Raw genomic sequence first — 27934 nt, forward strand, 5'->3', positions numbered from 1 at the left:
AAATTTCAGTAGGTCTGTATGAATGTATCAGTGTAAAAAAATTTAAATTATAAAAATTTGTTAATCAAATATACAAACAGTGCTGCCAATATGTTGAACTAGCAGCAAAGAAAAGTATGGTGTAAAATCTGTTGTCGTTTTCTTACTGAAAATATTTTTTTTAACTAGTATTTTGATTAAAAGCCTATGGCTGCAACTTTTTTTAAATATAATTAAATGAAAAAAACAGAAACTAAAATGTAAAATATATATTTTCTTGTTTAATAACAATTTAAAATGGCTCTTATTTTTTATACTGTAAACTGTGTTTTTCGGTATGGCAGTCTTTGTTAAATTAATATTTCTAATTATTAAAAATAGCAATATAGGAATTCTATGAAATCAAAGTCATCAGTTCTTTGCAATGAAAAGCAGTTTAACCGAATGTAATTGCAAAAATTATCTCTATATTAAATGAGCAAGTTGGCAATAGTTTTTTAAAATACATTCATATATGTATATTTCACTTTAAAATATAACGGCATAATTATGTAAATTATTTCACTGTAATTTTATGCACAACAAATTATTTTAAAATAATTTTACCAACTCACTCCTTTTTGCTTGTTTTGCTACAGTTAATTTTAAATTTGAGATCATTTTACTTTGAATTTTGCATTTATTTATATAACTACTTGTACTTAAATAGCTTGTTGTTGCATTACATTTAAGCAATTTTTTGAAAAATCAAACTTTTTATTTGCAAATACCTATAAATATGCGACTTAATTGTTGCTGCTGCTTAATGTCTATTTAACTTTTGCTGTTTTAATATTTTTATACCAAAATTTAGCATTTAAATTTCTTTAGTAATTTTGCGCCGCTGTTTAATTGTTTTCTTCACTACACTTGCATTTTAATTTTAATAAATATGAAATATGCACTCAACAGTCTCAAAATCTCATTACAATGGCGTTTGTTTGTTCTTGTTTGCCAAATATTTTGTATGCAACTGCATTAATTGTTGTTTGGCTCAAAATCTCATTTCAATGGCGTTTGCTTAACATGTTTGTTCTTGTTTGACAAATATTTTGTATGCAACTGTAATAATTGTTGTTTGTTGTTTTTTCTTTTTCTTTGTTTCTTTGCATGCATATTCTTTTCTTTTATTGCTATCTATTGTGTTTATAATTGTTGTTGTTGTTTATTGGTTTTCCATACGTGTTTTACAAAATGTGGAATTCCATCAGCATATTACCAGGGATCACAAAAAATAGTCTATTTACATACATATATTTTTAATTTACTATATTATTTATTTTGTAATTGTTGTTTTAGCATCTAATTTAAAGTCTTTCAAAGAACATGCTGAACTTTCGATCACATTCTTAATGTTTAACACAATTACATACTTATGTACATATTAGTTTTTCCTTTGTTGCCTCTTTGTTTGCATGCGGAGAGATGTTCAATGTCGCGCAACTGCTTAGAAAATGACAACGGAAAACTTTATACATATACACGCTTACATATAAAAATAATAAATATACGCTTTGCAAATATAAAATCGTACGGTGTTTTATCTTTTCTTTCATTTTGTTTTGTTTTTTTGTTTTGTTTGCTTTTAGAGTGTCAATTATTTGTAAAACAATTTTCGCACGGCGCACACCCGTCTGACAAGTGGTGAATTTGCATTCGAGGTGTGAGTAAATGGAATTTAACTGCATTTAATGCTGGTTTTGTTTCTTTTTACTTTTTTGGAAGGACTTTTGGTGGTGTGAACAGCAGCCGCAGCCAATTACAAATTATGTAAATGTCACTGTTTTTAAATTGGGTTTTTGTATTTTTTACTTTCTTTCGTTCCCATTACGCTCGCGTTCTCACTTTTATTGGCCTACTAACCAATAGGTACAGTTAATCGTTAATTTATGCTTGAAATTCGCTAACTTACAACTATTTGCTTGTATGTATGTATGTATCTGTTAGATGTTATATAATATGCATTACAACTATATTTTCGCTAAAGATTTTCTTTTTATCATTAATACTATAGTAATAATTTCAAAATTTTCGCTTTGCTTCACATCAATTTTTTTTTAATTGTTTCACTTTTTTTTTTGGATCGATCGAGGAACAATAAGTTTTGGCTTGTTACTCAAGATGTTGTGTTTTTTTTGTAATTTTTATATATTCGTAAATATTTTTGCGTACTTTGCATAGTGAACTTTTCAAGATGTACATATGGTTGTATGTATGCTGGCACAAGTTTGAAATCTCATTAACCATATTGTAAGTATGTATACCATACATATACATATATGTATGTATGTAATTATACTCGTATATAATATAGAATTGCGTTTTTTGTCAAACATACGCGTATAAATTTACATACATATGTATGTCTTATTTATCAACATGCAAATTTGCTAAACTTTAGTAATATATATATGTATATATGTATCATATACCATATATGTATGTTATATGTATGTTTATATGAATACAATTTGTTAAATCTTGTATATATAATTTATACTCTTTCAATAGTAATATTTAATAGTATAAATTTTCAATATATAATATATTTTATGCGCACTTACAGACTAAATATTTTTTCTAATTTTTGTAACTTTTAAATTCTAATGAACACAATCAAGTGAATTTTCACATAAAACACTGTCGAGATTGGTATTAGTGGCGTGCTTATAATTTCATGTCTTAGTCGCTTTGGCAGTCAGTCTTCTTTAAAAAGGTATAACCAAAGTACCACACAAACATATGCACTTGATTACAGTTAATTACAGTATTAAAAAACAAAACAAAAAACAGAGTGTATAAAACAAAATAAAATAATTCAAATTTCATATGAACTTACAGACAATTGTTAATCGATATGCATTGCATACAATTGTTGAAATAAAATTTGCGGTTTTCAACTATAATTAAAAAACGTGTACAAATCTTTTATAAGGATTTGTGCCTTCTTTGGAATCCGGCGATAGTTCGATTAGGAAAACAATGCGGCCATCGGGCATTAGTGCAACATCACATGTGCGATCCTTCTCGTCGAGAGTTTGTGGCATCAATGGGTTAACCGATGGACGTATCTCAATCTGTGGAGAAAGAAATTAAAGGAAAATTTTAATATTTTAAATCAAAACAGAAAAAAGATATTTTCAGTCAGTGTGCCGCTATATGCTATAGTGGTCAATCTGAACAATATGTTCGAATATTGTAGCGATGCAATAGATATCTTCGGAAAATACATATATACATTTTCCATACGAGCAACTCACTTTAAAGGGTTACATGGGTTACGGGTTTCAAAAAAGAAACAATTTTTTTACAGTCTAGTTCTACAATACCTCTAGAATATTGTCCTAAATTTTCCGAGTAATAGTTTCGGAGATACTTGAGAACTTGTGCGCTCGAGGCTAGCTAAGCGAAGTGCGCCAGCTTTACATAAACGCGTTTTTCTCAAAATTGTGTTTTTGACGTCGGTTGGCAAGATTTCTCGAGAACTCTGCAACCGTTCTTCATAAAATTTTGCACAGGTCTTTGAGATACAATTCTTAAAGATTTGAACAAATGTTTTTTTTTCGATTATAACGATTTTAATTTTTTTGTAAAAATGTCTGCCAAAAATTCAATTTTCAGTTTATTTCTCCTTCATCCAAGTTCTATGTTAAGGTTTTAACAAAAAAACGTTTTTTTTCAAGTTAGATGATCCTGTAAGGAGTTACCCTTCCAAAGCGAGTGCATATTTTTTCCGAGGGCTCACCGGAAATGGCGTCGTAATGGCCAAGTTTAAAATATTTTTTTTCCAAAAACTTCAGATTTTCTTTGTTAATAGTGTATGTTTGTAAGGTTAAAAAATTCTAATAAAATATTTCATTTTTTTTTGTATCAGAAAAAAATTTTTGAAAAAAAGGCTGGTTATTACCCGAGGAAACCCATGTAAACCCTTAAATGCTAATACATTCAAAATTTGTCGAATTAAGAGAAGTTTCCAGGTTGAGCAAAAAGCAGGAATTACCGTAAATCTAATTAAGGATTAATTAAGAAATTTTGTCAACAACTTACACTCCAGAGATACTCCAAGCTAGGACTATAGACGATTATACGTTGATTCTTTGAATCGGCAACGATAATGCGTCCGTCGTCATCACAGCAAATACCAGAAGGGCGATTAAATTCTTGAATGCCAGTACCCTCATGGCCTTTAGCAGATATAATCTGAAACGAAGACACATACTTAAGTTACATTGTAAATATATAAACGCAAACATATATACACAATGTGCCAAACATACATACCTCATTAATATCTGGATCGATCAGGTATAGACAGTGATTGTCAAAGTCCGATACTATAATATTGCCAGTTGGTGTATAACATACACCGCGCGGTGAAGCAATGCCTTTATTCTGACCGTGATTATCGAATACGATTTGTCGTATGAAACGGCCCTCCGAGTCGAATTGTTGTATACGATGATTACGCGAATCGGTGACAACAATTTGACGACGCGAATTTACAGCCACATCCCACGGATATTGGAACTGTCCATACTCTTTGCCATAGCTACCGAATTTCAACAAATACATGCCAGCCGCATTGAAAATCTGTACACGATGATTATCCTTGTCGACAACAATAATACGATTATCTATGTCGACACAAATGCCAGCCGGCAAGTCAAATTCGCCATTGCCAACACCTTTGCGACCGAATTTGAACTTCAAATTGCCATCCGGATTGAAAACTTGCACGCGATTATTACGTCTATCTGAGATCAAAACATGACCCATCTTATCGACGCACAGGCCCCACGGGCGACTAACCTGCCCATCGTCATGACCCTCGGTGGCAAAAGACAGCGAGAGTGTATTGGAATTACGTGCCTTTACGTGCTCAAGCGAACCGGGTATGGCCTGTGTGCTGCGCGGTGCACCAAAATGCAGATTTGGCGAAGTGCGCAAAACGCTGAGCTCCCATTCGAGACCGGTACTCTGAAAACCACATGCGCTGCCACCACGTACTGGTGGTAACAATGGTGATGGAATGCTATGGAAACTATTCTCACGGATGAACGGGCGACGCATATTCGGTGGCATCGCAACGTTGGCCACTGGCATATTAGGATTATTGGTTATCGGCATAACGGCACCCATTTCGGCACCTACAGCGGCGAGTACGCCACCACCGTTCACTATTGGCATATTTTGTTCGTCCACCAACACAACTCCTCCTTGATTGCGTATATCTTGCAATATATTATAGTCCGGCGAAATGAAACCGAACATCTCCTGTTTTGGCTGAAGATCCTTATATATGGCAGCGAATTGTTCGAGTTGCCGCTCGCCGTTTGCGATCTTCATCGCAATCTCAATGTGATCCATGCGTCCGCTATTCTCGATAATTTTTTGCAACATATCGGAAGTTTCAGCAAGTCCGGAAAGTGCCGATTTCAAGCCGGCCATTTGATCGTGCAGCGTGGCCAGGCGACGTTGACGCAATTTATCAACAAAATCCAAGAGGAAACGTTCGCGATCCTCGATGGCAATTATGAATTGTCGAAAGGCTTTACGTATAGTGTCACTCAGTTCGATGCAATTGCGCTCAATCATTCGTATAAATGTCAATGCCTTATCAATACTACTCTTAATGCACTTGGTGCCCGTACGGCTACTTTCAATGGCCGATTGTATCTTGTCGTTAGCTTCATCGACGAAACTAGCTATGGAAGCGTAATTGTGCTCTTTGTGTTCGTGCAAAGTACAACATTGACAGACTAACTTTTTGCACGAATCGCAAACGTAACGCAACATCTCATTGTGTTGATCGCAAACGTAGCTGGGCGATGGTGGCGGTGCTACCGGTGGCGCTACTGGTGCTGCAGCGGTTAATGTGGCACTAGAGACTCCACTGGTGGGTGAGGAGGCTGTGCCGATCGGTGTGGGCAACGCCACGATTGCATGATTCGCGAATACAGGACTCTTGCGATGTTCCTGCAGACAATTATTGCACATAAACTCATTACAATCAATACAACGTATGGAAGCACTTACTTCGCACCAACCGCAATTCATGCTCGAATTGCTAGACGACTCAGATGGGAATTTTCTGGGCCGAGTTATAGGCGGTCTGGGCATCCCAATGTTACCCAAATCACTTGATGGCCGTTCTACACCACCAAAGTAGTTATTAAAGGTGTAGTCGGTGATTGGAGGCGAACTAAAATGAGAACAATGAACACAATCAAAGTTAGCGACTGAAATAAATCGTGGACGATTTATAAATATACTATTTCCATTGTGGAATTTCTTGTTTTAAAAGTAGTAAACCACTTTTAATTTTTCTTATTGGCGTCAGCTCATCAGATTTATGCTCAAACGTAATCTAACCTAATCTTAATTTAGACCCAACCCACGATCAGTGACATTATTATTTTCCTGTGAAAACCTGTTCAGAAAACTAAAGCATGATCTGGCTCATTTATGTTATGTTCAGATGTTTTTACCTTGAAAACTATTATTTTGGATTCTTTCCTATTACTCTCGGTATATGTTGCATGGAGTATATAAATTGTGTAATACTTAAAACTATGTATATCAAATTGATTATAAAAGCAAGACGAAACCATAAACGGTTGTCCTTTGCAGATAATAATTCAAGAAAAATAAGAAAAAAACGTTAACTTCGGTTGCATCGCAGCTCACAGATGCATTTTTAAAGAAGGAAAGGTTATACAAATATCTGTAGGGTGATTATGATCGATCAGTTTATTTGACAACTATATGCTATAGTCGTCCGCTCTGAACAAAAAAGCTTACAGCGTCGTGTTGTCTCGATAATAACCTGAGCCAATTTTCGTTAAGTTAGTTGGTCAAGTAAAAAAGTTTTCAATACAAGGACTTTATTCGGATCGATCAGTTTGTAAGGCAACTATATTCTATAGTTGTTCGCTATCGGCGGTTCCAACAAATGAGCAGCATCTTAGGGAGAAAATGGCACATGCAAAATTTCGGATCAATATCTCAAAAACTAAGATACTAATTCGCGTATATACAGACAGATGCGAAAATCGCCACGTTGATCATTTATATATACATTTTGTAGGGTCTCCAATGTTTTATTTTCGGTGCTACGAGTACAAATTTAGGTATCTTAGTAAAACTGTGCCTTGATACCCTAATAAGATCGGTATTGCCAAGCCCACAAAAATCGTTAATGGAAAAAATCTAGTGATTTTTCTAAGTTAAAAATCAATTACAATTAAATTTAGAGCATATAGTAAAATCCGAGTAGGGGAATCTGTGGCCGCGTGACCCATCTCTCAAACTACACAAAGCTATATCAATCGAACGCAGTGAGAACATTGCTTTTGACCATCTTATGATACAAAGTAAAAATGGATAAAGTTAGATAATATTACTCGCATCTCTTTACAACAGTATTTTATTGTAGGTTCAATTCAATCTAATAACGGTAAACATATGAGTGCTTTTGTTCAACGAAAGGTCTCTATGACAAGCATCAGCACTTAAACCGATCCTTCAACGTTCGGAGGACTCGATTGTAGATTGTTAGTTATTAATACTGAACAATGGAATGTACTGAATGTTTACTAATTTTCTTCGAAAAATTGAGTTTCTGTGCCATATTACCAAAATTCGTTGGAATAAACTGTAATTTTTTTTGTGCCTTCGATTAAATCTCGACTCTCTCTCTTTCTCGACTGTGGTCTAACTTTTGACTAGTATGTGAAGAAACTCAAATACCTTCGTTTTGACTTAGAAGTGAACAAATGGATATACAGACAGACTACCTTACATTCTTTGGGGAATATAATTCCACCGAACCCCATAAAATGTGTTCCTTAAGGGCATAAAATATCAAAAGACGTTTCCTACTACTTTTCCAACACAAAATCGTCATAATTGCATATAAATGATAGAATTAACTTATGTGTACTTACAATTCATTACTTAAATGCTGCATCGATTGCGGAGCGGCAGCACGAGCGGCGGTCATATCCCATGATGGAAAGGCATCGAAAAAGTCGGCTAGCAAACGCTCTGCATGGCCATTTGGCATTTGGCCATTGCTACCGTTCGGTGGGTTATTGCCGGCTGCCATTTGTTGTTGTACGCTGGGGGAGCTTCCCGATATGAGTTCCATCATAAAATTGTACTTAAAGCGGCGAGTAAACTTTCGCGATCAATCGAACACACGTCCACCACTCCAACAATTAACTTCGCACACTGAATTTGAAAATTCAAAATACAAAAATACACTAATTCACGCTTCTTCACAAACACTGTAAAATATTTAGAAATGTTTTTAGGTCTTTTTTGGTTTTAAATAAACTTTGAGTTTATTTTATGGTTGATTTTTTGTAGTTGTTGTAAATAAAATTGTAATGTTTTTGAAACAAAACCGAAGTGTTTTAAAAACAAAAATTTTATTTTTTAAAACAAAATGTTTAAACTCGACTAAATCGATGTCTTTCTGACGGTGGCGCGAACAACACTGTGCAACGTGCTGACTCGGCCGCGCTGTTAAAGGGCGTCAGACGCAGGTATCTTGCAGCAGGAAGACAGCACAGGTCACAAATAATCTTTGCTTGGCTTGCTATTGTTTCAATGTCGGTAAGCGCATTTGTGTGCGTATGTATGTGTGGGTCGTAGGTGCCTATGTATGGTTGCAATGTTGCATGTGGGTATGTGTGTATGTGCGGCTGCAACAATTCTAGCAACATGTGTTTTGTTTTTACTATTTTCGGGAAGCTATTAAATGGCAAAGTATCAGTTCCGCTCTTTGAGTGCATAGATTTGAGAAGAAAGACATTCGTTTTCAGCTGCCAGAAATTCATCAAATACAAGTAAAGGTAGGATTATCGCCTGCTCGGCTTATCCCTGTTACCTTGCAATAACTGTTTGTGTGTGTAGGTGTGTAGGACCGACAATGTCGATCTAGACTAAGTGCACATACAAGTACATATGTATACATTTGTATATAGACCAAATTTAGGCCGAAATAGGTATATTACATTAACGTATGTATATACATATGTACTTATAAAGGAATGAATACCTTTGCAAAAATGCAAATCTAACTGCATAAGCATTAATATAATTTAGTATAATAAAATACATATTTTTTAACAAAGTTGTCATTTCAACAATTTTTGAATAACCCAAGAAATTGATGCAGTCGAAAACGGCGCAACTACATATATCAAAAATCTCCCATATTCAGATTATTAAACTTTGCCTTCAAATCGCTAGCTCGAAACCGGTTTTAGACCCATAGTCTCCTCGGTAAATTCGGCAAAATAAAACATTTCCTGCATACTCGATTTTATAATAAAAAATCGACCCACTCTAATGTACATATATGTAGGCATATTTACAATTAATGTTAAATAATCACAAAATAAGAAAAACGCTATGATTATAATATATTAATAATACATAATGTATTATGATACTTCAAAAAAATATTTTAGCAAGGCGGTAGGACTGTCCTTAATTACAATGCCAAATATGAGCGCGATCTGTCAACCAGTTTTTTTACAGTAGCTGCCTAAGTCGGTACATCTCAGTAGTGAGTTGCGATTTTTACAATGAATAAAAGGTATCAAGCAAAGAATTTGTCTCAACAAAATTTCGTATGCGGCATCGTTGCGAATGTTGGAAAAGTCTTACGTGATTCAGTTTAATCACAAAACACAAGCCTACGAGTGGTACAAAGCCTTCAAGGCAGTCGAGAGATCATTGAAGACATGCTTCGTTCTGGACCACCTTTGACCTATACATCTAATAAAAATATTAAAAAAAGTGAAAGATATGGTGCTTGAAAATTGTCAGACAAGTGTTAGAGAGATGGCAGGAGAGCTCGACATCTCTCGTGAGTCCGTTCGAATGATTTTGATGAATATTTTGTGTATAAAACGCGTTCTTGCTCAACTCGTTAAACCGAATTTTTTTCAAAAAAAGTACCGAAAACAGTTCTCTTTGGACATGCTTTACCTTGCGAATTCCGATCTTACATTCATGTATAGCACTATAACTGCCGATGAGGCAAGGGTTTATGAGTTTGACATGCAAACAAGTCAACAATCATCGGAATCTAGGGAAAAAACAAGCCGAAACCAACAAAAAACCACGCCAAGGCCGCTCAAATCAAGGTGATGCTCATCGTTTTTTTCGATATTCGTGGTTTGGGGCATCATGAATTTATTCCGGAGGGACGGACGGTCAGTAGGGAGTTCTATTTTGCTGTATTGAGGTGTTTGTGTTAGAACATCCGTCAAAAACGGCCGAATTTGTGGAAGAACAATTCATGGATTTTACACAATGATAATGTACCATCGCATCCAACCACGATTGTGATCGATTGTGATTAAAGCCAAAAACGCAATGAATACCTTCGATCAACCACCGTATTCATCAGATGTGGCTCCATATAATTTTTTCTTGTTGCCCAAACTGAAATTGCCGCTCCGTGGAACCCGTTTTCAGTCGATCGAAGAGATAAATTCGCTGAAGGAGCTGAAGGCCATCCCAAAAAGTGCTTATAAAAAGTGTTTCGAGGCCTGAAAAATCGTTGTCATTAGTGTATTACATCTGGTGGGGTTTACTTTAAAGGCGACAAAATAAATATTGATGAATAATTAAATATTTTGCGTTTTATTTACAATTTCCGAGCATGGTATCTGGGAGTTCGGGTTTTTTGTCACAATGTACATATATAACAGTTTGATCCCGATCGTGCAGTTTATATATATATAACAGTTTATTATACATATCTATGCCTCCGACAAATGAGCAGCTGACGTGTGAAATATTTCAGAGTAGTATCTCAAAAATTGTCGAAATTAACGAGTTGCCAAACTTTGACCGCAACGTGTCTATGTTTAGACGTGAAACTTGGGGCCGCGCGCCGTCTTGTTGGAAATAGACATCGTCCGCGTCGATTACATCAAATTCCGGGGAAAAAATCGTTCAACATTATATTATAACGCAATTGATGGTAACGGTTTTTTGCCCCATTTCGGAAGAAATAAGACCTGTTAATGCCCCCATACCAAATACGCAACAAACGGTCAAGTTTTGGGTGTGCCTTTACGTTTCCTGAACCCAACGATGACTTCACTCACCGCTATAGCAAGAATTTTGTTTGTTAACAAGGCCATTAGCCGGAAGTGGGCCTCATCTAAGAAGATGATTGGATAAACGTAAATTTGTAAATTTTTCGAAGAAGAAGAAGGCTGGATCCAAAAGCAAAACATAACATCTTCGGCTCATCAGTTGTTGTCATCGTCCAGGCCTCTGCACCATATAGCAGGACGGAATTATGAGTGACTTATAGAGTTTGGTCTTTGTTCGTCGAGGAGGACTTTGCTTCTCAATTGCCTGCCTTACAATAATACCTAATGAAATTTTCGACTTGCATCATACTAACAAAATATTAACAGAGTCCAACCTAGCAGAATTTCGTAGTGAAAAGGACCAGCTGACTACATTTATTGAACTCATTACAGCTAGGTATTTTCATTTCATGTTAAGTACCGTACCGACAAAGGAAGAGAAAGACCTCCACTCCGTTCGAAAGACCAGGTGAAGAAGCACCTGGCTGCACTTGGAATCTTTAATTGGCGCTAAACAGAGAAAAGAAATAACGACTGGAGAGCTGTTGTACTAGTAGTAAACTCGGCCATAACCGCGGTATCTATGCCAATGATGAAGAAGAAGAAACTTCAGATCAAGTGATGTCTCCTTCTCGACAAAGAGATTTTAAATCAGCTTAAAGAACTTCAGATGATTTTGAAAAAGATCCAGATTAGCCAAGCAACCTTGTGTGGTTTTTAATAATCAAAGCTTCGAATGTTGTTCACGGTGTGAATTTGATGAAAGAGAGTATGTGATCACCTCATTAAAAGGGTGTAACCATTTTCTTCTTTGTTTAACAGAGTTTAGACCAGTTTTACTATTATTAATGGCATATATTTTTTATTTTAAAAAATTCACCGTTAGTGCTTCCAATCAATTTGACTAGCAGTCAAAACATGTTCGATTCGCTACACTGTAACAGCTGACAGCTCACAATAGCATAAAAGTTTCTAAAGCATGCTGTTAAAATCTTGGAAAATGGTGCCTTGATGCCGCAACTAGGTAACTGCATACCTGAGTAGAAGTTGCAACGAGATTATGGATATTTCCCACTAACAGATAGTGCATGCAGATGCACAAAGTCATACAATATGCACGTATTCAACTAAAATTACGTTTTTTTTTTTCAAAAATTGATGAGTACACACACATCCATATGCTTGTGTGCATGAATAAATAAATCAAATAAATTGAATTATTGTGCGATTTTGAAAGAGATGCTGAGAAGGCATTAACAAGAGAACTGCAGCGCAAATCAAATCAATGTCCCTCTGCTCATTACCGTCGAACGAAATTCTAGGCGAGTCATCTGTTAACGGCTGAATGCATGCATATCCGCATAAAGTAGGTATGTAGCACAAACATACTCACGCACACACATACTTGCATACAAATGGAAGTGCGTAAATGCACGTACTTCGTTTGGCGTAAAGCGGCAGAGGGTTTTCTAGTACGGTCCTCGCCTCGCTTTTCTTTATTATTTTGTTCTTCTGCAATCGAAGTGTTACGAATGCGTAAGGAATCATATGCGTTCCTAACTACATGCAAACATACACAGAAACATACACATACACACATGCATGTATATGTATGTGATTTTCTTGAGAAGAGTGCCGCAGACAGCAGAACAACTACAATAACAGCGGGGAAGAAGTTTTTAACGCTAGGCCATGAAGGCACAGACAGTCGACGGAAAACCACCCTTGTTATTCATAGAAATTTGAACTAAAAGTAAACTCACCCCTAAAAAGATTAAATACTATTGCGATTTGTATGTCCTTCTGGAAGGTACCCTAACTCACCAGCCATGTACACCCAAATCTATATGCATACATATTTACTTTTATGGCATTACAAAGCAAACACACACATACCAATGTACCGATATAGTGCCGTATGGAGTTAAGGACACGATATGCCAAATGAAATGCTAAGAACTGTATTAAGACAAGGGCAAAACACACAAAGTGCGCAGAATGCAAAAACATTATACCTTTGTATATGTGTGTATGTATGTATGTTTGTATGTATCTGAGAATTGCGTAGAATAATTTCTTGGCTACACTCTTGCACGAAATTTAATAACTTCGTACCTATGTATGTATCGGGTGATTTTTTTGAGGTTAGGATTTTCATGCATTAGTATTTGACAGATCACGTGGGATTTCAGACATGGTGTCAAAGAGAAAGATGCTCAGTATGCTTTGACATTTCATCATGAATAGACTTACTAACGAGCAACGCTTGCAAATCATTGAATTTTATTACCAAAATCAGTGTTCGGTTCGAAATGTGTTTCGCGCTTTACGTCCGATTTATGGTCTACATAATCGACCAAGTGAGCAAACAATTAATGCGATTGTGACCAAGTTTCGCACTCAGTTTACTTTATTGGACATTAAACCAACCACACGAATGCGTACAGTGCGTACAGAAGATCTTGGTGTAAAACCGTATAAAATACAGCTCGTGCAAGAACTGAAGCCGAACGATCTGCCACAACGTCGAATTTTCAGTGAATGGGCCCTAGAAAAGTTGGCAGAAAATCCGCTTTTTTATCGACAAATTTTGTTCAGCGATGAGGCTCATTTCTGTTTGAATGGCTACGTAAATAAGCAAAATTGCCGCATTTGGGGTGAAGAGCAACCAGAAGCCGTTCAAGAACTGCCCATGCATCCCGAAAAATGCACTGTTTGGTGTGGTTTGTACGCTGGTGGAATCATTGGACCGTATTTTTTCAAAGATGCTGTTGGACGCAACGTTACGGTGAATGGCGATCGCTATCGTTCGATGCTAACAAACTTTTTGTTGCCAAAAATGGAAGAACTGAACTTGGTTGACATGTGGTTTCAACAAGATGGCGCTACATGCCACACAGCTCGCGATTCTATGGCCATTTTGAGGGAAAACTTCGGAGAACAATTCATCTCAAGAAATGGACCCGTAAGTTGGCCACCAAGATCATGCGATTTAACGCCTTTAGACTATTTTTTGTGGGGCTACGTCAAGTCTAAAGTCTACAGAAATAAGCCAGCAACTATTCCAGCTTTGGAAGACAACATTTCCGAAGAAATTCGGGCTATTCCGGCCGAAATGCTCGAAAAAGTTGCCCAAAATTGGACTTTCCGAATGGACCACCTAAGACGCAGCCGCGGTCAACATTTAAATGAAATTATCTTCAAAAAGTAAATGTCATGAACCAATCTAACGTTTCAAATAAAGAACCGATGAGATTTTGCAAATTTTATGCGTTTTTTTTTAAAAAAAAGTTATCAAGCTCTTAAAAAATCACCCGATACATATGTACATATGTATGTATGCTTACAGATTTCTCTGCTCCAGATAGTAACCCTACTACATACTTACATATGTGCTGGATTTAGGAAATTTCCTACAATTTTCAACTTAAAGAAGTAAAGAACGCAGTCTCAGCCAGAATAAATTCAAACATTGGGCTTGCAGGTGAGTATATTCGAGCTGGCACCCTTTTTATTTCAAGCCTGTATTTTCAGCGTTTAACCAGTTTTGGATTAAGAAAATCGAAGGCAAAAATGTTGGTCTTAAGTCCACTTAAAGATCCTAAAAACATCATTCACTTCAGCCATTTTGTGAAAAATGAATGAAATGCGCTTATCCTGGATAGAAAGCTTTTAAGGAGCCCAAAATTGAATGTTCAACATACAGAATACGTATAAAATGCATTTATTACTGTAAAGGAGCTACATCCAAAAGATGGAGGACTCTTACTAAAGGAGATCTTTTGGCTCTAAGGACCGTAGCCAAGCCAAAAATGTTCTATGGTGTATTCATCTGGCTCCTATTGGCATCTGCGGTTCATTACGGACTACACCAACAATACCACTAAATGCCATTTCAAACATAGCACCGCGTATATTCCTGCGAAATGTGCTCTACGGCTCTGGTAAGCTGGGCATATGAAGGGAACCGAATAAGGACATGTCGAAATTCTCTTCTCTTTCAATTGTATTACTGGCGCAGTGAGCTTTTTCACGGATGTGTCGATGCTAGGAGGGAGTTACTACTACGAAGAGCAGCTTTTTTCAGGGAGGTGAGCATTTACTGCCGACAAGCGCGGTGGGCTCGCTAACTGTGCGCTCAAAGCTAGTCAAGGAGTGTCTGTACCTACTAGTAATAGCATATGCTAACCAGAAGGGAAACTCTTGCCCCCCACTCGCTCACAACTCCATAGGTGTCTTGCGTTCTAGCACTGTACCAATGGACCTCGTATGCGCTTCACGACTGCGAGATCGTTTTGGCCTAGAATAGAACGCAGGAGATCTACGAAAATACTTTACCTTAGCGAAGTTCATCGAGAAGTACGTAATTGACATTGTCAAATGGGCATTCATGGGGTAAGGGTAAAAAGTTGCCGGAAGCCAGTTGCCAATGTTCTGACTGAGGCTGACACATCTCATGAACTCATCATTTATGATAGGCTCAATTTGTAAGAGGCTTACTATATATAGAAGTTTTTTAAGTACCGCAACGGCCGCGCGTTCTAATCTGTCCAAATGAGATCCCTGTTAGCGTCGGCCCCTACCTAACCTAATTTATTTAAAGCCAGTAGCTGTTATTTACATGAAAAAGTATCCAAAAATTCTGATTGTGATTGAAATTGTGACCAGAAAAAACGATCAACAAATTTAAATAACCAACAATATTAGGCGTAATACATATTTATGCCTTTTTGCCAAAGCCAAACTTTGTTAAACAGTTAACGCCAACATTTTGTCGTTGTAGTACACGTATTGTCTAAAATGGCCTCATTTCGTTACTTCGTTTCTATATTTTTTGATAAAGGTATATTAATACGAAATAATTCAAAAATTTTAAACTTAGAAGAAGTTCGAATAGCAATTGCCCGCCTGAAGAACAACAAAGCGGCAGGGGCCGACGGATTGCCGGCCGAGCTATTCAAACACGGCGGCGAAAACTGATAAATGCATCAGCTCCTTTGTAAAAATGGTCGGACGAAAGCATGCCCAACGATTGGAATTTAAGTGTGCTTCTTATGCCCAATCCATAAAAAAGGAGACCCCACAATCTGCGCCAACTACCGTGGGATTAGCCTCCTCAACATCGCATATAAGGTTCTATCGAGCGTATTGTGTGAAAGATTAAAGCCCACCGTCAACAAACTGATTGGACCTTATCAGTTGGCTTCAGATGCAAATCAACAACCGACCAGATATTCACCATGCGCCAAATCTTGGAAAAGACCCGTGAAAGGAGAATCGACACACACCACCTCTTCGTCGATTTCAAAGCTGCTATTCGACAGCACGAAAAGGACTGCCTTTATGCCGCGATGTCTGAATTTGGTATCCCCGCAAAACTAATACGGCTGTGTAAACTGACGTTGAGTAACATCAAAAGCTCCGTCAGGATGGGGAAGGACCTCTCCGAGCCGTTCGATACCAAACGAGGTTTCAGACAAGGCGATTCCCTATCGTGCGACTTTTTCAACCTGCTTTTGGAGAAAATAGTTCGAGCCGCAGAACTAAATAGAGAAGGTACCATCTTCTATAAGAGTGTACAGCTGCTGGCGTATGCCGATGATATTGATATAATCGGCCTTCAACACCCGCGCCGTTATTTCTGCTTTCTCCAGGCTGGACAAGGAAGCACAGAAAATGGGTCTGGCAGTGAACGAGGGCAAGACGAAATATCTCCTGTCATCAAACAAACAGTCGTCGCATTCGCGACTTGGCACTCACGTCACTGTTGACAGTCATAACTTTGAAGTCGTAGATAATTTCGTCTATCTTGGAACCAGCGTAAACACCACCAACAATGTCAGCCTAGAAATCCAACGTAGGATAACTCTTGCCAACAGGTGCACTTCGGACTGATAGGCAATTGAGAAGCAAAGTCCTCTCTCGACAAACAAAAACCAAACTCTAAAGTCATCAAATTCCCGTCCTGCTGTATGGTGCAAGTCTTGGACATGTCAACAACGACTTTGCGAGTTTTCGAGAGAAAAGTGAACGAGATGTACGACGACACCGACGTAGTTCAGCGATTTAAAAGACAGCGGCTACGCTGGCTAGGTCATGTTGTCCGGATGGACGAAAACACTCCAGCTCTGAAAGTATTCGACGCAGTACCCGCCGGGGGAAGCAGAGGAAGAGGAAGACCTCCACTCCGTTGGAAGGACCAAGTGGAGAAGGAATTCGCTTGGAATATTCTTTAGCGAGAAGAAGAAACGACTGGCGCGCTGTTGTTAACTCGGCTATAATCGCTTAAGCGGTTTCTACGCCAATTAAGAAGAAGAAGAAGTTCGGCTAGTAAATCAAAAATAAAATACCAAGCATATCCTTAATCAAATAAAAATCATCCTTATTCAATATTAATACTTTGGGAACTTCTTAATCATCAAGAAGTCATCCTTGAAACACAAAATAAAATGAATATTTAAAAAAGTAAAACAACTGGAAAGTCATCGAACAAATTGATGAAGAATCACCGGCTCTATTTAACGCAACATAAATGAAGAATGACTTAGCTTTACTTTTTGTTTCGAATTGCCATTATTTGCAACAGGACTAGACTAGATGATGAAAAAGGTTAAGATCCGTTCAAACAAAAAGTCGAAATTGACTGAAAAATCGTTGTCTAGTATACGCTGCGAGTTATTTCGATAAAGATTTTTCATTGTCCTATGAAAAATTATATCATGTTGGACTATGGTGTTCTACATATTGTTTTCGTAAATGCCATCTTAAGCTTTACCCGATTTCTGATTGCTGCGAGCTAAAGAGCTTATGTGAGTGAGGTTTAAACAAAGTGATGTCAATTTATTAATTTTCATCTAAATCTTTTACCATCAAGGAGCCATTGAACATCAAAGCTACTTTTAAGTAAATACTTCGTAAGGGACGCTTAAAACACTGGACCTAATCATTAAGAACTGCCTAAATGAAGCTAACCAAAAGTTGCATCAACTCAGCGTCGCCATCGTTACATTTTTCTTCTCACCAAGTACAGCTCCAGTTTCACCACAGCCTGCCATTTTATAACAAAGTCGTTTGACATTCTTTGAAATCTGATTAAATGTGTTATGAAACAAAAGCTTTGTAAAAATAGGGTGACGAGTGCGCTGCTAAGTAACTAAACCCTTAATAATTGAATTTTAACATAGTGTCCGATTACGGTAAAAATATAACATTTAAGAGCGTGTGAGAGAATGTTTTTTACTTTCTCATTTAGCATAAAATTGAATTTGCGAACTCCTTTATTGCCCATTAGCGTAAATTCTATCACATATTGACCACTCTTGAGAGTTACGGAACCCAACTGTTAAAAGTCTATTGGATATTAGTCAAAACATTAAGGAATTCAAAACCTTCAACTCTTAATAGGTTAGATCAGTCAAGAGCCCTAAAAAACGGTCTAACTGTGACAATTTATTCAAGAAGTAAGGAAAGAGGAATTGAAATTCCTTGCTTTAACCTTTTTGATTAAATAAAAAGTAAACAGGACTTTTTGAATCTGGTGCCGCCATTTACATGTGCGTGAATTCATTAAAATCAGCCGAAATCATCATTGAAATTCATGGAAATGGAATTGAACATCTCCAAAACATCGATTTATCGCATTTTGACCGAACATTTGGGCTTACGAAAGTTCCGCACAAATTGACTGACGACCAAAAATTGCTCTCATCGATCGACGCTTGTGACCGATTATTTGACCAAAAATCACATTTTAACCATTAACCACTTCCTGTATTCACCTGATATGGCATTGAGCGACTTCTTCCTTTTCGGAAAAATGCATTTGCCCATGAAAGGAAAGCGTTATGCAGACGTAGAGGCCATTCAAAAAGCTTGCACCGGCATACTGGCGGCTATACCGGCCAACGAGCTAAAACACTCGATCGACATACTTTTGGACCGTGCAAAAAGCTGTATTGAAGCAGAAGGAGACTATTTTGAATAAAATAAATTGATTTTGCCGAAAAAACCAATCCTAAAGTGTACTTTATATAAAAGATTTAATTTTTTAAATTCTTGGACAAGCATAACCAAAGACAAATCCTTCAACACTCAGTCAAAATGGTCGTCAAATAATTTACATACATACATACATATGTGAATATGTATACGAATGTATGTACATATTCTGTTGATAACAATATGTGTCAGTGGAAACCAAAATCTATACCACTAGTACAGTTAGAAGTAGTTTTTCCAACAGGCTTAACCGCGCCGCTCAATACATACACACATGTGTATGTACACAACATTTTACATACATATGTATGTACATATGTGTGTATTTGAACTTTTATCATTCAGATCTTAGGCGATTTAAATGCGTTGTAGCGAATGCAGTCCCGAATATATCCTTTTTACCTTTACTGTGTCAATATGCGCACACATACACACACAGTCGTAATTATATCTGAGTACATACATACATACATGCGTACTCGCTGTCTATAGCAAACTTATCTATGATGGCTTGTTATTTTTATCATTTTTGTACTTACGTTTCTTGGCACAGGCATACAAGTTTGCGTTTGTATATGTGTATGCGTGTTCAGTTGTTGTTGTTGTATCTGTGTCGTCGTCACTGCTGTCAGTGTTTTCGTAAGCGAAGGAAAGGCCGACACCAACGTATCTATGGGGTCTTTTCCGTTTCCCTTATACAACGTTCTGACTATTGCCTGTGTGCTGCGTTACGCCGTCTTGTTCTGCTTCTTCTGCTTCACCGTGCTGTTTCTATGCTTCTAACGAATACGAATACGAATACGAATCTACTTGCTTTGCATATGTATATAAAGGTGCTGGGATTTTTGCTTTGCTTTTCGCTCCCCAAATCTTCTATGTATTGGTTTTTTCTTGTTTTCGTCAATTTGTGTTGTACACAATCGCTTGCGTTTCTCTTTTATGTTATTTTCTCTTAAATTAAATTTTTTTTGTTTTTCTGCTTTTGATTTATGAATACTTTTAGGGTTGTATTCAGTCAATGCTGGGCTAACCGACTCCCAATTGGATTTTTAACACTATGATTTTATTTTTGTTTTTGTTGCTTGCAAGGGCCACGAGTATGCGTTAATTATATATTTAATTATTATTTTGTTTATAATTTTATTTTCAAGTCGTTTTTGCTTTTGTTTTTTATGATTTTACATAGATATAGTACTTTGGAAGAGTTCAGTCGATTTATGCTGGTGTTTTGCTGTTGTTGTTGTTCTTGTTATTTTTGTAATTTTCCAAATCTCCACTACGTCGCCGAAAACTTACTTCGCATTATCTTTCTATGTTTTCATGCATACATATGTACATATGTGTGTATGTATTTACATATGTATGAAAAGTATTTGTTTGATTGAGTGCATACATATATTTGTATGTATGTATGTTCGTTTGTCAAATGCACATAGAAATGCTTCAATCTAATGCCTTTTCATGTGTTTATGAGCACTCTTCGCTGCTTCTCGGATTCCTGCTGTTAGTTCTTTTCGTTTTTTTTTTCTTGTTCTTTTTTGATTTCCTTTTCGAATTTCGGGCGCACCACAGCAATGAAAACGTAACAGAAGTTAAAAGTGCGTTTTTTATTGTTTTTGCATTATTTTTTTGTAGTTTGCTGTTATTTTACTTAATTTGATTTTTTGTTTTCTAATTTGTTGTTGCACTGCCCCTGTATTGTTGTATTTAATTTTAAGTTTTTTTTTTTCGCTAATGCATTATACAATGTTTATATATATATTTATATAATATATAGTTAGGTATGTATATATTGTAAAAGTACCGCTTTTGAAGCCGTTCCCTTTTGTTAGTTGTAATTATATGAATTTATTTTATTGTTAATTTATGTAAAATCAGTAATACTCCCCTGCTCCTTTTATTCGATTTTTCGGCTTTGAAAGCACTCTTAAAAACTCTTATACATATTTATTTACATACACTTGTGTATGTATGTATTTTAGTTATTATATTATGGCCTTAGATTATTGCATAGTGTTTATTATTTATTTATTTATTTATTTCACATAAATTTATTTAAGTCTGATCAAATCCATTGCACGAGCTTTGTACAATCGCCAAAGCTGCTTTTAAACGCTGACTATATATATATATGTATTTATTTGTATATATATATATATATATACAGATATTACTTTTTGATATATCAAATCCAACGGAGACGCTCAGTTGCACGATTTAAGGACAATAATAACGAAGACTATACACCTTTCACACAACAGCTCTGACATGACACTAACTCACCGTTGAGGCAGCGCGCCCTTATGTTGTGTTGCCCAATTTCCTATCAGCAAGTCAATGAGAGAGCCCAGCTGGCGTGTTGGGCGCACACAAACACCCAAACTTACGGCATGCACGCACACATGGACATTTCCAAGCTTGCATATGTGCATATATATTTTATAGCGCTGCATTTATATACATACATACATTTATGTGAGCGCACGCAGGCGCTTACACACATGCGTACATGCATTTATATGTATGTACTATGTATGTGGTCAATGCTGGGTCCCCTTTTGCTTAAGGTTTTGGGGCTACCAAACGACATAGTGGTGGTGGTGGTGGTGGTGGTGACTTCTTGGCTTGTTGGTGTTGTTGTAGGCTACAAATGTAAACCAATGCGCAACAAACAGGACGAGAGAGTGCCTTAATAATGTGTAGATATGTATTTGGATTTGTGTGCAACTGTCTGTAAGTACGTCTATATCTACTTAAATGTGTATGTATGTATATGATAGAGAAAACTACAAGATATCAGAAAGTCAGCAATAAAAATGAAAATGTAAACGCAAGTAAATTATATTTACATTTTAATACATTATACTAACATATACAACTTAGAATAATATACACAATAACGTGAAAAGATAAAAATACACAAACCAATTACAAACCTTAATCCTTACAACTAACTACTACATTGTTGACTTTTGAGGCATACTGCTTCGGTCGAGACAAACAAACATACATACATACAGTCACACACGTATTTGCAAATCTATGTATGTATGTATTAAACTTGCAGTACTCGCAATAGTCGCACACTCCCTTTTCTGCAGTGCGTTGAGCGAAGAGTAGACATAGTCACCCCTATCGCACGTGCTGCCTTGCTGTCGGGTCACAATACATTCCCAAAAATTAATATCCCGACTTGCGAGCAGAATGAGTGGATGTTTGATGGTAGAGGCAGGAATCAGGAGTACTCATTACTTAAAGCACGCACACATGCACGCACCGTATATACATATATAAATATGTATGTATATAGGGAGCTTTGTAAAAGGTGGCACAAAAGCGGTTATTTAATTTTCAAAACCATATACATATATGGTATAGAATATTTTTATACCCTGAACCGGGTAAGAGTATATTAAGTATGCCATGTAGTCTAAACCACCTAGAAGGAAATATCGGAGACTGAATAAAAATATATGTATGTACTATATATATATGTAAATCAACAGCGCAACGAGTTGAGTCAATTTAGCCATGCCTATCTGTCTGTATTTACGTTTTTAGCTCAGCTTTTGAGATAGCCATTTGAAAATTTCTCCCTAAGAAACTCCACATTTGTTGGAACCGCTGATATGGAATTATTATAACATATAGCTCTTTACAAAATTGGCATTGATAGTTGGCCAAGATAAGTAGAAGAATTGAAGAACTGATAAGAAGCATGCATCAGCTTCTTTGTAAAATATGGTCGCACGAAAGCATGCCCAACGATTGGAATTTAAGTGTGCTATGCCCAATCCATAAAAAGGGAGACCCCACAATCTGCGCCAACTACCGAGGGATAAACCTCCTCAACATCGCATATAAGGTTCTATCGAGCGTACTGTGCCTACCGCCAACAAACTGTTTGGATCTTGTCTGTGTGGCTTTAGGCCTGGAAAATCAACAACTGACCAGATATTCATTTGATACCAAACGAGGTTTCAGACAAGGAGACTCCCTATCGTGCGACTTCTTCTATCTACTCCCGGAGAAAATAATTCCAGCTGCAGAGCTGAATAGAGAAGGTACAATCTTCTATAAGAGTGACAGACGCTTCCACGTCACTGTTGACCGTCATAACATAGAAGTCGTAGATAATTTCGTCTATCTTGAAAGCAGCATTAACACCAACAACAATGCAAGTCTCGAAATCCAACGAAAAGGAAGAACGAGTGGCGCGCTGTTGTAAACTCGGCTATAACCGCGAAAGCGGTGTATGTGCCATTAAAGATGAAGATATGTTATGTTCTAAGAGATTTGTGGGGTATTTGAGGCGTTCTGATGACGAGTTTGAGTTCAAAATTTTCAATTACGTACAGCTATTTTTGTATGTTTAGTAAATGGTGGTAATTTGACCCCCACACCCCTTGACTACAACATAAAAAATGCAACGTGTTTACTATTGTTTTCAGTTTTTTGCGATCCAAAATTGGCAAGAAATACAATCGCAAAATGTCTGTAAAGTGTTATTAGGGTTAGCAGTAAACGAGAAGTCGATCTAACTTAAGATCTAATGAATTTATAGTGTTGTTCATCCTATGAAAGTGACGGTTTGTCTCTCAGGTGTTCTCCAAATAACAATTCTACTTTCTGTGAGTCTTTGCGTGGGTAGTCCTAACTTATAGATAGTTGGTCTCATAAGATGGCCGCAACTTTATTTAAAATTATATTAAGTTCTATCGGCTAAATAGCCCCGAGACGGTCATAAGAGAGACAGTGCTAGCAGATACTACTAGATGTTTTTAATTGATCTTATAAGTTGTGATCACTAGTGATTTGATGATCTATTTCAGTGGTCTGCAAGGGAAGAGACGAAGAAGAATAAGAGAAACTGAAGGATTAGATCATTAACCAACACATCGGGGTTGCATCCAACAGCGATTATATTGGCGAATTTGTCTAGATCACGTTTATCCACCCTAACAACAACGATCATGAAAATCAACCTACACTTACTAATTGTTGGGTTGCGAGTGATAACACGGCCGAATGCGGCGTATTTTGTGAAGCGGACCTACCGATTTAAAAACTATGTATACATTCTCTCAAAACACAATATTGTTGCAATCGTAATAATAATGTTTCAGTTCCCATGACAGTCTGTTCTGCGTTACCAGAACTCTCCCGGATTTTCTTCAGCCAATGACCATCCTTTGCACGATCCACGAGCCAGACGAAAATCCAAGCATGTTCAAGTCTGACTGAGACCGACCAGTTCCGTAAAGGCGATCTATTTGATATTATATTGGTCTTATATACAGAAACCGGACCCGACTGTAGCGGGAACGGAGGTGGCCTTGGTTGTTGTTTTTGTTTTAAAGGATACCTACATCTAATCCCCGTTAGGATTGTAAGGATCAGTTAGGTCGTCTTCGACGTCATCCAACGGTAGGCCCTAGAAACATGCTGTTTCAATGGGTTCGGCCCAAAGGTGTAGGGGGACATATATTGGATATGTCAGGGTCTATTCTGGATAAGTAGGAGTTTAACCTACTACAGTATACGCAACAGCTATACAGCTTCGAAGTTGCGCAAGGGTCACTCTCGGTTTGACTCCAAGTACGCCACTCACTGAAAGGGAGTCGGTAAAGGTGTTGATGGCTCCACCGTGAATAGATTAGCTTAGATATGGCCTTGGTAATTAATATTGGTGTGGTATCCTGTAAGGTACGATGTGCAGAAAGGTGTGTCTAATATGGGTATCAAATGAAATTTCTGAAAACTTACACTTTTAATGGAAATAACTTCTTGAAGATTTATTATTTTATACATATGAGATTATATTGTGTATAAAAAACGCATACTATATGAATTCATACAGATCATACAGTAAAGGATTCAACATTTATGCTAAAGTCTGCAAACTTAACTAACTTATATAATTAAAAATAGAGTAGTAATAGTTTTTAATTTAATTGACAATAAAAAAAAATAAATTAAATTATTATTTATGTATTTTATGTTATATATATAGTATATATGTATGTATATATGTCGGAATATATAAAGAAATGTTAGTTATTTAATACTATTTACTTTCTTAACATTAGCAACCTAAGCAAAGTGTTGCGTGTAATACGCCAGTACCAGTAGGGCCCGGCTTTAACACGTCGCAGTTTGATTTGCTTTCTGCTTTCCGCTGCACTAGGAGACTATCCAATGATTCGTCATCATTTCGTTTGTGCAACCGGTGCTGGTATATTTTGATTTATTGGATTCTCAAAGTTACTATTGGTGTTTCCTACAACATTGCGTTTCCGATTGCTTGCTACTTTACTAGTATTGCCATTTATTTGTGCTGTTGTTGCTATCGGCGTACCGCTATTAGTGGTGGTGTTGCCTACCATCATTATGGAAATTGGATTTTTTTGAACGCAAGCGTTATTTTTTCTCGCACCTAGCGTTGCAGCACCATTAGCGTTGGAAGAATGCCCCGTTGTGGAGTTACCGTTAATTCCCGCTGTTGGACTGAAATCGCCACCCTCGTTCAAATAAATGTCCATGTGATCTACTGTGTCAGAGTTAGCAAAATTGTGATCACGACGATCACTTTTCTTCCAGATATAATAGAACTGCACCAGCTCACGCATTGTACGCGTACGCACCTTTAAATAGCGACGAATGCTATAAATTAATGCTCCAATCCTTGAATCTCATTAGAGATTATACTTGCCTGATTTTGGCGTATTTTGAAAAAATCTTTGCCAAACTTTTGTATACCCTCCTCGAATTTATGACACTCTTCTTCTGACCACAGGCTCATCGAACCAGTCAGTGGGAGGGCATTTAGACGTTTACGTCGTAAGGCCTCTTTAAAGTCATAACCGCATTGGACGAGTAAATGAAGTGCCTGTCGCATAGAATTTCTATTATTTTAAATTATTTTTATATAAAAATGTTTAACACACGTACCTGCTCATTATCCTTAATCACAGCAGTTGCATCAGCGCTTTCACTTGATAATGAAGTAACGGTGCTTAGCATGTCATCTGCTTTATTAATAAGAGACGACTCTTTATTTTCGACATCGACGCCATTTGATGCAACATTTGTTGTATCTAGGGTCTGTTCCTCTGTATTAGTAGTTCTTCTAGGCTCTTCACCTTCCTCGTCGCCATTATCTAACAAACTTGGTTTGATATCCCGTGCCTTAAGCAAGTATTCCTCAACTTGTCTCTCACTAACCTGACTGGGTTCCCAGATCAGTTTATCTTCATTTTCATAGGGTAACACATCGCCATATTGTGATAAACCATCTGGTATAGTTGCTTGGTATGATGGTCCTACCATAATGGTCTTCTTTACATAGTCGCTGTCAAATTCATCTTCTTCCTCCTCTTCGGCATCATTTACATCTTCCTCATTATCATCATCATAAAGTAGGTCGATTTGTGCGTCTAAAATTCAAAATGAATTAAAAATATATACATATATATATATATATATATATATATAGTTGCGAGTTACAAACCTTTTTCGGTTCCAACTCCTGAATTTAATACTTCAGTGAAAGACTCCTCTGGATAAAGGTCCATAAGATGTGTACGACGGTATTTATTTTTATCTGCAAGTCCATTTGTTAATTCCACACTTTCTACAGTTTCATCTTGTTTACAATCAAATTCATCTTCTTCTATACATTCTTCATTATCCTCGCACAATTCTGGAACTATCTTTTTGGCAATGTTTTCTTCATCACCACTCTCTTCAATCAAAATGATGTCACTTGTCGCTCTTTCTTTAGTATTCGGTTCATTAACTTCAACAGTTTCTAAAGTAGGTTCTGTAGGATCTTCAGAAATTACAGCTGATTCACTTGCAACTTTGCGATGTTTAGAGTTCTTACCACCACCAGCCGAACGTTTATTCTTTTTTCTATATGCTCCAACGTGTACAGGAGCTGGTGGTGTTACTTGATATTTTGCCAACAATTCTTCTAAAGGCATTTCACTTTCCTCTTGCAATGTAGCAATTTCATCGTTAGGGTCTTGCTGTTCCATTGCGGCTAAGGCTTCTTCCTCGTTCAAGGTCTGTTCATCGTCAAAATCGTTGACCATCATATCAATTGATGGTTCAAATGTGGCATCTGCACTGCAGTTACCTTGTGAGGTTGATGTGGAGGACGCCGGTGACAATGGAGCAGCAAAAGTCTCTAAAAGAGTTGATATGGCAATTGGCGATTTATTGCGGCGTTCGCGTTGTTTGCGCGGGACCATACAATCTGTTTGGTTGCTAATTTCACCAGAATCCGTTGGTGCAACCATATTACTTGATGTATCTATGGCTATAGACTCCATTTCCTCTTTTACTGCTTCAAAAGAGTTGCTCGGCATTATATCAGCAACTGGCTGAGGAGACATTATATTTTGGTGCTGAATTTGTATTAAATAAATTAATATACAAGAAAAACTTTTGACACATTCGACTTTTGCCAAACTTCAGTATAGTTGCGTTTTATTTCAACGACGTTTGAATTGATATAGCCGCTGAGCTCAACTATTACAGCGGCGGCATAATAAATAGGAAAGGAGTTAGAAACAGGGGTGTTAAACGAGCTAGGCGGTAGATATTTAAAATTACACTAGTTTACCGTGATATTTTTAATTTTGGGTTGACAAATCCGAAATTCGAGTAAATATTTCTTAACATTTAGCATTTTTTTGTGCTGTAGACAAAAATAGCTGTACGTGATGGAAACTTCTAATTTGTTTAGTAGTGTTATTAGGATAGGATTAGCCAAACTAAATAAAAACTAA

At 36.9% G+C, this 27934-nt stretch overlaps 2 protein-coding genes across 3 annotated transcripts; both read right to left on the reverse strand.

Annotated features, from left to right (window-relative positions):
- Window positions 1–1814: 1814 nt before the first annotated feature.
- LOC126755619 (protein wech) lies at window positions 1815–20533 on the reverse strand. 2 transcript variants are annotated; one of them, XM_050468319.1, is made up of 6 exons: window positions 19679–20533; window positions 7965–8250; window positions 6055–6220; window positions 4300–5994; window positions 4066–4218; window positions 1815–3095 (listed from the first exon to the last, which is right to left on the reverse strand). In XM_050468319.1, the coding sequence occupies exons 2-6, from the start codon at window positions 8168–8170 to the stop codon at window positions 2925–2927; spliced, it is 2391 nt and encodes a 796-aa protein (XP_050324276.1). In that variant the 5' UTR covers window positions 8171–8250; window positions 19679–20533; the 3' UTR covers window positions 1815–2924. The 2 variants fall into 2 exon arrangements, with proteins under 2 accessions (XP_050324276.1, XP_050324275.1); XM_050468318.1 differs by having other exon boundaries at window positions 4300–6220.
- Window positions 20534–24979: 4446 nt separating this feature from the next.
- Window positions 24980–27638, reverse strand: LOC126755928 (mesoderm induction early response protein 1). Its single transcript, XM_050468657.1, has 4 exons — window positions 26650–27638; window positions 26091–26575; window positions 25852–26028; window positions 24980–25783 (listed from the first exon to the last, which is right to left on the reverse strand). The coding sequence occupies exons 1-4, from the start codon at window positions 27536–27538 to the stop codon at window positions 25349–25351; spliced, it is 1986 nt and encodes a 661-aa protein (XP_050324614.1). The 5' UTR covers window positions 27539–27638; the 3' UTR covers window positions 24980–25348.
- Between the last annotated feature and the right edge of the window lie 296 nt (window positions 27639–27934).

Source organism: Bactrocera neohumeralis, chromosome 4, assembly GCF_024586455.1.
Source record: "Bactrocera neohumeralis isolate Rockhampton chromosome 4, APGP_CSIRO_Bneo_wtdbg2-racon-allhic-juicebox.fasta_v2, whole genome shotgun sequence".
In the NCBI taxonomy this organism is placed as follows: domain Eukaryota; kingdom Metazoa; phylum Arthropoda; class Insecta; order Diptera; family Tephritidae; genus Bactrocera; species Bactrocera neohumeralis.